The sequence below is a fragment of the Lathyrus oleraceus genome, chromosome 1 (assembly GCF_024323335.1).
Source record: "Lathyrus oleraceus cultivar Zhongwan6 chromosome 1, CAAS_Psat_ZW6_1.0, whole genome shotgun sequence".
NCBI lineage: Eukaryota > Viridiplantae > Streptophyta > Magnoliopsida > Fabales > Fabaceae > Lathyrus > Lathyrus oleraceus.
The window spans coordinates 458,347,084-458,358,573 of NC_066579.1; the positions used below are offsets into that span (position 1 = coordinate 458,347,084).

At 32.8% G+C, this 11,490-nt stretch overlaps 1 protein-coding gene across 1 annotated transcript; it reads left to right on the forward strand.

Annotated features, from left to right (window-relative positions):
* The first annotated feature begins 225 nt into the window (after positions 1 to 225).
* On the forward strand, positions 226 to 912 carry LOC127115921 (uncharacterized). The gene is made up of 2 exons (XM_051047336.1): positions 226 to 509; positions 605 to 912. The coding sequence occupies exons 1-2, from the start codon at positions 339 to 341 to the stop codon at positions 740 to 742; spliced, it is 309 nt and encodes a 102-aa protein (XP_050903293.1). The 5' UTR covers positions 226 to 338; the 3' UTR covers positions 743 to 912.
* The last annotated feature ends 10,578 nt before the right edge of the window (positions 913 to 11,490 follow it).

Below are 11,490 nucleotides of genomic sequence, written 5' to 3' on the forward strand. Positions count from 1 at the left end.
CGTTTTCTATCTTCAAAAATGCTGTGATAGGTGTTAGATCCTAACAATTTTCCTAATCTTGATTCAAAAATGAACAATTAATAGTAATTACTAAATATAAGCAAGAAATTAACCTAATAACAACCGTTAAACTCCTTAAAACTTTCCCCACCACATGAAATTCACCCTAAAAAAAACCAAAGCATTCCTATATAACCCTGAAATGGAGAATCAACAATCACTTCATCCTTACTCATATTTTCAAAGGGAGAACAATCTCAAGAACAAAACCACTTACTTGGTTTGTTCTCCCACACTGTACAAAAGTACATTCATTTATAATAAATCTATCATTCAACATGGGCAACTGTGCTGGAAACCCTAAAACCGAAGAAAGCGACGCTCCAGTGCCCGTCCCTGAGCCTGTCGTCGAAGAGGTTAAAGTTCAACAACAAGCTGTAGAGACCATCACAGAGATAACTCCTGAAGATACCTCTGATGACAAGTCTCTAGGCACATTGCTCAAAGAGGTATTTTTCATTTTTTTTCTTTTCTAAACGCATAAATTATTATATTTTCATGTAGTGTAATGATTAATATATAATTATTGTGTATGTGTTGATAGAATGAAGAAATGAAAGTAGAGGTTGAAGCAAAGGAAGAGAAAGCCCCTGAGGTGAAGGTTGAAGAGAAAGTTGAAACTGTGGAAGAGGCAAAGCCTAAAGCCATTGAAGAGAAAACCGAAGCTAAGGTTGAGATCTAAGAACGTGAAACCGTTGTTGGTTTAAACCAAACTGTTGCACTCATTGGGCTATCAATGTGATCCTTAAAAAAATACAAAATTATTATTATGTTATTCTTTTTCAGTTTATTTATTCAAATGTAATGGAAATTGACTGATTATTATTTAAATTTTATTTTTAATTATTGTTATTTAATGCACTTTAATTTAGGTAAACTATATAAGTATTATATTAAGCCAAGGATTATATATATATATATATATATATATATATATATATATATATATATATATATATATATATATATATATATATATATATATATATATATATATATATATATATATATATATATATATATATATATATATATATATATATATATATATATATATATATATATATATATATATATATATATATATATATAAAAGGAAAATGGAGAGTACTAATATTAGCTTCTTACACTAAAGGAAACAAAAATAAAACCACTTTGTTAATAATGAGAAATACATATTAAGGAAAATGTAATTACATATTATAATGAGAAAACAAAAATATAAGTAAAGGAAAATGTAATTATGCTCCTATTAAAAAAACTAAAATTAGATCAACAATAATTGTCATATATACACCCTTTGATAATAATGAGAAATACATAAAAAAATTCAACAATCTTACACTATTCAATAATAAGGAACATTCTGCATCGAATATAATATTTTACAGGATTTTTTTTTAAAATTTTAATGTCAATTAAACTGCATACATATAAAATTTGTGATCATCAAGATTAAAAGAAGAATCAATTTTACATGTTAATAAATGATTAATTCAATCATATATTTAATTATTTTTTGATTTTTAACTAGAGTTTTAATAATGTTTTAGATGAGATTTCAATGCTAGATTTTTATTTCTTATTTAAAGATAAAAAATTATTTCTTTTTACCTTTCAAATTTATCATTTTCAGATATTTTACTTAACCACTTTTGTGATAACTTCATTTACAATTTTCTTTCAATTATTTTTCTTTACAATCTCTTATTTTTTATTTTCACACTCTTTTTCGGCCTTTGTGATTTTAGCAACAAATATATTTATATTTTTTACTGTTTAAAATCTGTTCCTTTTTCATATAATTTTTTAAAAATAAAATGTCCCCGTTTTTAATTATACTTTTAAGGAAATTTTGATTGAATTAGACTTTAATGGGTTTCTGAATAATTTTTATAAATAACTTATATATCAAATTTTTTGATTTGAGTATGATGAGATTATGATATTTATGAAAAAAATTAAAGTGCATAAATACAAAATATAGAATTTATACTAATTCCCCTTACATACTAATGGTATATTTAATTCCCTCATATTTTTTGAAAAGTTTTTACTATTTGTTAGAACTTTTGAACTAACTTATCCCTGTCTCTTCTATACAAATTTCTAACACAAATCAATAAGAAACACCACCTTTTGATTTTACAAATACAAAGAGAAAGAAACCTAATTCCACTTTACAAATTACTTATTTTCAACATCTATACACCTTTCATCCCCTTTTGACATAATAAAAAAAATGAGTGAAAAAAAATACACATAGACAATAACCATTCACACAAAATAAAAAATTGACCACATAACAAAAAACACAAGTAAATAAACAAATTTGAAAACATAATTAAACATAATGAAACACAAGTAAATAAGCAAATTCTCCAAGATAACCAAGTTTTATTTATATATTTTAATTCAAAGTACAAAATATAACATAATGATAATTGTTGGTGCAAAGGTAGAATAAATGATGAATATTCTATCAAGAGAATGACGGCTACAAAACATGATAAAAGTTACAATGATTGTCACCCTATTTATAAGCTAAAATTAGGGTTACTAGAATAGGATAAAATACTAAAATACCCTCTAACAAACTTAGGGGCTAAGAAAATAGTACAACTAATAAATATGAATTACTTCTAATACCATCCCTTAATTCATATTCCATCAAAACTTGTAACACCAATTCCATCCCTTAATCTGAGAAATTGATCAGTCTTGATAGCTTTCGTCAGAGCATCTGCCAACTGTTTCTGAGTGCTGCAGTGTACAACTTCTAACACTCCCCTCTGAACTTGATGTCTCAGAAAATGATACTTGGTCTCAATGTGCTTGCTTCTCCCATGCAACACTGGGTTTCTGGCAAGATTGATTGCAGACTTGTTGTCAATCATCAGCTTCAGAGGTTTGTTTACTTTAATCTTCAGATCCTGCAATAGATTCAGAATCCACACAGCTTGGCATGCAGTAACAGCACCTGCAATGTATTCAGCTTCACAAGTTGACAACGCCACAACAGGTTGCTTCTTGGAACACCAAGAAATGGGACCTCCCAGAAATTTGAATAAGTATCCAGACGTACTTCTTCTGTCAACTCTGTCTCCACACCAATCAGAATCTGAATAACTCAGAAGTTCTGACTCATCCTTTCTTCCAGAAGGAAATAATACTCCATACTTCAGAGTTCCCTTGATATACCTCAGAATCCTGACAGCAGCTTGGTAATGGGACCACTTAGGTTTACTCATGAACCTACTAACCATCCCAACTGAATAGCAAATATCAGGTCTGGTATTGCACAAATACCTCAGAGAACCAACCAACTGTTTGAAGGTTGTAGCGTCCACATCCTTTCCATCAGAGTCAGAATCCAATTTCTGATTTGTATCAGAAGGTGTGACAGCAATCTTACAATTCTTCAGTTCAAATCTCTTCAGAAGTTCTAATTCATACTTGAGCTGATGCAAAATAATACCTTTCTCAGAGTATCTGAATTCCATCCCTAGAAAGTATGTCATTTTGCCTAGATCAGTCATTTCGAATTCATTCATCAGAACTTTCTTGAACTTGGCTATCTCCTGTTCAGAACTTCCAGTCAGCAGTATATCGTCAACATATAAACATACCAGAGTCATATTTCCTTCAGAAGTATGTTGAACATAGACACCGTACTCCATCTCACATTTCTGAAAGCCTTGCTTCTTGAAAAATGAATCAATCTTCTGATTCCAAGCTCTGGGCGCTTGTTTCAATCCATATAGAGCTTTGTATAATCTGTACACCATCCCTTCCTGATTCTTTTTCACAAACCCAGGAGGTTGTAACACGTAAACTTCTTCTTCTAATGGACCGTTCAGAAATGCAGATTTTACATCTAAATGCATCAGAGGCCAATTCCTGTTAGCAGCTATTGCAATCACCATTCTGATTGTTTCATGTCTTGCTACAGGTGCAAACACTTCAGAGTAATCCAGCCCAGGTTTCTGTAGAAATCCTCTGGCTACCAACCTTGCTTTACGTTTGCCAATTGAACCATCTGGCTTTAACTTCTGCTTGAAAACCCATCTGACGCTGATGGCTTTCTTGTCTTTTGGAAGTTCTGTCAGCTTCCAAGTCTTGTTTCTCTCTATACCATTAAGTTCTTCTTTCATGGCCTTCAGCCAGAGCTTCTGCTTAAGAGCCTCTTCTGTACTTATGGGTTCAGAGTCTACTAACATGGCACACTGAATAACTTCTCCTTCAGAGTCTACTTCAGTGTCTTGTAGCATGTCAAATTCTGCATATCTTCTGGGGATGTTTCTGATTCTTTGTGGTCTCTGAACTTGTTCAGAGTCTTGAGCTTCAGAGTTTCTAGCTTCAGATGGTTGACTTCCTCCAGAGCTTTGACCATCTTCAGGGGCTGGCATATTTCCAGAGTCTGAATTGCCACCAGAATCTGGATTACCATCAGAGTCTGGGTTATCAGAGTCTGGATCATCAGAGTCACCTTCATCTTCTGAGTCTTCTCTAGAGTCAGACTCACTATCAGAATCAGAATCAACGTCAGAGTTTACTCCAACTTCAGAAATTCTTAACTCTGACCTTTCTTCAGAAGTTCTAACATCAGAATCAGATTGAGACTTATCCCAATTCCAAAATTCCGATTCCTTCACAATCACATCTCTGCTGAATTCAATTTTGTTGGTTTCTGGACAATAGAGCTTGTATGCACCTGTACTGTGGTACCCTATCAGAATCATCACTTTGCTTCTATCATCCAGCTTCTGTCTTCTGGCTTCTGGAACATATTTATAGCAAACAGAACCAAACACCTTCAGATGACTAACACTTTGCTTATCTCCAGTCCACTTCTGTATTGGAACTATTTCCTTCAACTTCTTCGTAAGACATCGGTTGAGTACATACGTTGCAGTGGCAACAGCTTCTCCCCAGAGCTTCTGAGGAAGTTTGTTCTCCTTTAGCATGGTTCTCACCATATCAAGCAAAGTGCGGTTTCTTCTTTCAGCAAGACCATTGTGTTGAGGGGTATAAGGAGCAGTAACCTCATGCTCAATTCCATTCTCCTCACAGAACTTCTGGAACTCTTTGGAGTTATACTCACCTCCACCGTCAGTTCTAAGAATCTTCAACTTCTGGCCACTCTGATTCTCAGCCTTCATTCTGAACTTCTTGAATTCATCAAACACCTCGTGTTTAAACTTAATAAGGGATACCCATGTCATTCTTGTGAATTCATCAACAAATAACACAAAGTATTTATTCCCTCCAATCGATGCTACTGGAAATGGACCACACACATCAGAATGTACAACTCCCAAGGCATGTTTTGCTCTTGGAGCAGTTTCTGACGCAAATGGCAATCGTGGTTGTTTTCCTTCCATGCAAACTTTGCATGACTTTTCAGGCTTCTTAATTGCAGGAATTCCATATACCAACTTCTTTGAATTCAGATGTTTTAAGCTTCTGAAATTCAAATGACCAAATCTTCTGTGCCACAACTCACTCTCCTTCTCAACACTTGTTGCACTAAGACATTCTGAGTCTGCAGTTCTGACATTCACCTTGAATGTTCTATTTCTTCCCTGTTCTGACTCCATAATCAACTTCTGATTGCAGTCATACAGCTTCAGAAGATTGTCCTTCATGGTAACTGAAAAACCTTTCTCAATTAATTGTCCCACACTCATCAGATTGCTTCTGATGCCAGGTACATACCACACGTTCTGAATCAATGCTGTTTTCCCATTGTTCAGAATCACTCTGACATTTCCCATACCTTCTGCATTAAGATATTTGTCATCAGCACATCTGATCTTTGTCCTCTTTTCAGAGTCAAAGTCAACCAGCCATTTCTTGTTTCCAGTAAGATGATTTGAACAGCCAGTGTCCATATACCACCAGTCTATCAGATCCATATCATCAGATTCAGAGGCCATCAATAGCACAGATTCGTCATCAGAACTTCTGGCTATATTTGCTTCTTCTGATTTTCTCTCCTTGTTTGACCAACAGTCTCTAGCAAAATGACCAAACTTCTTACAACAGTAACATTGGATCTTCTTCTTGTCATACTTCTCTTTTCCCTTCTGAGCATTCTTTTGTCTATCAGAGGTTGAGCTTTCTGACTTCTGACCACCATCAGATCTTCTCCTGGCTTCTGACTGCTTCTGATACCTCCTATCAGAGGTTGCTTTCAGAGCCTGCTGCTCTACTTCCCTTTCAGAAGTTCTCTCAGTCAAACGCAACTCTTGCGCTTCTAGACTGCTTTGCAGCTCTTCAATTCTCATGGTGCTCAGATCTTTGGAATGTTCTATTGCTACCACAATGTAATCAAATTGACAGGTAAGGGATCTCAATACCTTCTCCATGATTGTTTCTTCAGAAAGAGTTTCTCCACATGCTTTCATCTCATTAGTGATCAGAATCACTCTGGAGATGTATTCAGAAACTTTCTCATTATTCTTCATGTTGAGATTCTCATATTGCTTTCTCAAGGACTGAAGCTTCACCTTCTTCACTGATGCGTCACCACCATAACATCTAACCAGTGTGTCCCACGCAGCCTTTGCTGTCGTTGAATCTGCAATCTTCTCAAACACATTTACATCAACACATTGATGAATGAAGAATAATGCTTTCTGATCCTTCTTCCTTACTTCCTTCTGCGCGTTTTTCTGTTCATCCGTCGCATCTGCTGCTACCGGAACATAACCATCAGTGACAAGATCTAGAACATCTTGAGCACCGAACAGTACACGCATTTGGATCATCCAACAATTCCAGTTTTTACCGTCAAATACTGGAAGTTTGGTGTTCATGTTGCCGTTTCCGTTCATCTTTCTACCTTGCACAATACACTCAGATTTCTCACACAGTGTTTCCCAACCCACAGAATTAAAATTCTGATCAGATTTTATTCAAGATTCAACACGAATCTAAGAATCAAAATCAAACACACAAGACCTCACGTTCACTCGTGTTTCCCGTGTTTCCCAATGAATCCGAACCGGAGCTCTAGATACCAATTGTTGGTGCAAAGGTAGAATAAATGATGAATATTCTATCAAGAGAATGACGGCTACAAAACATGATAAAAGTTACAATGATTGTCACCCTATTTATAAGCTAAAATTAGGGTTACTAGAATAGGATAAAATACTAAAATACCCTCTAACAAACTTAGGGGCTAAGAAAATAGTACAACTAATAAATATGAATTACTTCTAATAATAATAACAAAATTATTCATATTATTTAAATATGCCAATTGATAGGCTTAAAAGGTTTTTTGTATGGTCTGAGACCTAGACTTTTTTTTAACTAAATAAGCTTATTAAAAGGTCTAGACCTTTTCTATTTAAAAAACAAAACCTAACCTGACCCGAGCCTATGTAGGATAGGCCGTAGGCCCCTTTTAGTCGGTCTGACCTATTTCTACCCCTATCAGTCACAGTGGAGTGATTTGAGAATTTTGGAAGTATTACATATACCAAAATGTAGTGAAGCAACCTATCAATGTAAAGAATTCCAGCCAACCAAGAATTTCTATTTGGAAGTTTACCACCTATCTTTTTCCTTTTCTGAAAAAATGCATGCTTAGAAAATTTTGCTATCTCATACTAAAAATTCTTTTTCACATAACCGGCTAAATTTACAGGTTTTTTCAAGTAAAAACTCGATAATGTTACCTTTTCCAAGTACCCGACACACCCGAATTTCCCCTCTTAGTCCTAATGACTTACAACTCGATTTTGAGAATTTCAGGGTGTACAATATTATTGTTGATATTGGAATAAGATGCGAGGTTACCTTCATTTACATTCATTTGAGAAGTGGATCTGATGTTCATATACCACTAATCACTAGAAGAAGCCATAGATAAAGCAACACAACTTGAATGTCAATTGGTGCATATGATGGTTGAACGCTAGTTGTTGTTGTGGCTTCTATATGAGTATGTTGGGGCTTATACCAAAGAATTCCTAGTTGGCGATCAAAAGGATTTATTATGACAATTTGGCGTTGTTGGGTACGAACACAGTGTCGTGGCCCAAGGTTATCACCGTGCAACCCAAAATGGAAATGCCCACTAATGTTGTTACGAAAATGGCGGCCACTTTTGGTGTTGTGATTATCCATTGAGACCTACACCTCGACCCTTACCATGACCACCTAGACTATTGCTTCTACCGCAGTTGGAGGGTTCACCCACCACAAGTGTTGCTGCCATTTTGATGATGAGAAGAATTGCCAACAGAATTATCATCTTGAGATGCGAGAAACTCAAAATTGTCCGTGATTGTTGTTTCCTTTTTCACCCTTTTTGTTTCCTCCAAAATGATTATTAAGTGGTCTTTGTAGAACGATGAAAGTGTATCTCTATGTCGAATTTATGATCCGACAATGGCATAAGCATCAGTCAATCCAAAAATGAATTGGAGTACCGATTTTGTTTGATACAAGTGCACCAATGAAATATGCAAGACAAAGATTCTCTTACATGGTGTCAGAAAGCTTTGGTTTCTAACCCTAACCCCTTATATTTTCCGCTGACAATCTCTTCCTCTTCTTTCCCTTAGTCACCGATTGAGATTTTGTTTCTCCTACCTCATGGGTGAGTCTCATAATCCCTTTCCAACCGCTTCTTAACAATTGAAATTTTCTTCGGTCCCTAATCAAACTCATACTCATATCACTCATTCTCCCCTCATTGTCCATAAAATCTCAAACTTCATAAAGTTGGACTAGATATGGAAAATAGTCAATACAATACACGGTCAAAACTCTTTAAGATCCATGCTAGAATCTACCAAGGTATTCACCATATCATTCATTCGTATATAAATGATACTACCAATCCCTTTCTCAAAGAACATGATTGCTTAACTTAATCATAGAACGTGGTCGCATATTGATCAAATTTTCCTACAATATATCTACGAGACTATATCCGATAATTTGCTTAATTTAATCATATAACATGATTCAACGATTGAACTTGCTTGAAACCAATTGTTTGAAATTCCTTTTGACAACAAGAAGTCAAAGGCATTATATCTATAACAAATTTTTTAGTGAGTGTAGCTGGACCAATTTTCTAATACTTCCTTATATTTTCATCATCTAAAAATGCATTATAATACCATGTAAAAGGCATTATACATATATATATATATATATATATATATATATATATATATATATATATATATATATATATATATATATATATATATATATATATATATATGGTAATTTTGGTGGCCTATCCAAGGACCGACAAGTGATATTTGTATATTCAATATTTGTATATATTTGTCAAAAGTTTTTAAACTCTGTTCAAGTTATTTGGTTGTATTAGATAAATGAAAACGGGATGAAAATCGTGTCCAATTTAACTGTGTACTACTAAACAAAAGTACTTGTGTTAGAATCAAAATAACAGCTAATTAAAAATAATACATACTTGAAAGTTGAAACCATATGTCACTAGTAAAAAATATATACATACTTGAAAGTTGAAACCATATGTCACTAGTCCCATATTTTCTCTTTACATAAAGTGGCACGACACGCAAGTAACACTTTGTTTCATCAAGGAGATGACTAAGTATACTATTAAGTTAAAATAAGTAGCTTTTTTACTTAAGTACTTTATATCTATATAATACTAATATTCAACTATAACGTCTTTTAATTTTAGTGGCATTTTAAAGCATGCAAACGCTCATATCACAACCAAGAAAATTCCAATAGGAAGCATGTGAGAAGGTACGGGAAAGAATGGCTGCAAAATTACGCCCTTTTGAGTTTTCATAAACTAATTGGTTTTGAGACCCACTAAGCTAATACATGTGCTTTTCTACAACTTTTTTTTGGTTGATCATTCATGTGTGGTGTGTGTTTTTGAATTAAGCATTATAAATTCTATGGTATTAACATTCAAAATGGCATTTGCTTCTTATAATTTGTGGTATATGTTGAGCTTTGACGACCCACTCTTAACAATTTCCAGACATTGAAGAAACTTTGACATCTAAAGTAATACTAAAAGAAAAAAATACAGGATGTTAGTTCGAAACTTCCACAAGAATTGCTTTTTCATAACATCCTTTTGATCAATAGAGCATAGATGCAATGGAACGTCAATTTTTAAAAACTTTTTCATTTATATTGGATGAGATATATATCCCTATTCATCTATATATGATATGAATGTCAATTTTTAAAAACTTTTTCATATATATTGGATGAGACATCCCTATACATCTATATATTACATCAACGTCAATTTTTAAATACATACTACGAATATCCATGAGACGAATATTATTATATTCTTATTTGTACTATTGGATAAATATAATATACATCTTCGTCTCATATTCGTTATTCGTGTGAATATCTGTTGAGCGGATAATTCATATATTTTAAATGTAATAGATATTTATGAATAATATTTTTTTTAAATTATTTAAAAAAAAAATATTTTCAACTTCTTTTAAAGACACAAAAAATTATTATCATATTAACATTCATTCTCAATTTAACAACAAAATTTTATCATATTAATTTTCTTCTTTTTTACCAAAACATAATAACATGCAAATATAATATCCATACATTTCAATTTCAACAAATGCAAATAAAAGATATTATGATTGTGCGTTATGGTAGAAGAACGAACAATAGAGGAGTAGAAAGGGAGGTGTTGATTGGACAGAGGAAGGGTGACTCTTGTTGGTTGGACGGTGAAATTGTTGAAGTGATATATGAAGTATTAAAAAACTAAAATGTGAAATATGAAATATGATCAAATAATATTTATATTAAATATGAAAGGTTTTTTTCAAAGAATTTTTTTAAAATAAAGTAAAATATAAAAGGACTAGTTTTTTTAAAAACTGAAAAGATATGGTGTAGTAAACTAATAATATTTAAATAATTTTTATAATTTATTAACAAATATGAATATCTATGGACACAAGTATCATTAAATCCACATTCGTATCCATTAACAAATGAGTATTTAAATGTCCATTTATTTTATCTGTGGATTGTTTTTGATAAGTTATTGGATATCCATTAACTTATCAAAAACAAATACACAACAAGCCAAAATAAGATAAAAGATAAGGACACAAAAATTTGTTTACCTAATTAGATCAAACAATTTACTATAAAGGAGAGAAAAACTATATGATTTTCTATATTTCAAAAAGTTGTTACAAGATATTAAAGAGTTACAAGAAAATAGTCACCCATGTTCCCAAGAACAAACCCTATTTTCTATCTAAGTGTTTCTCAATCTCTCAAACTCTCTCTATATGTATGAATCACACAAGCTCAACATGTTTAAAAGTATTTTTCAATCACTTTAGATACCTCCAAAGATTTTCCAAATTTCAAGAATTCTAATATATTCTT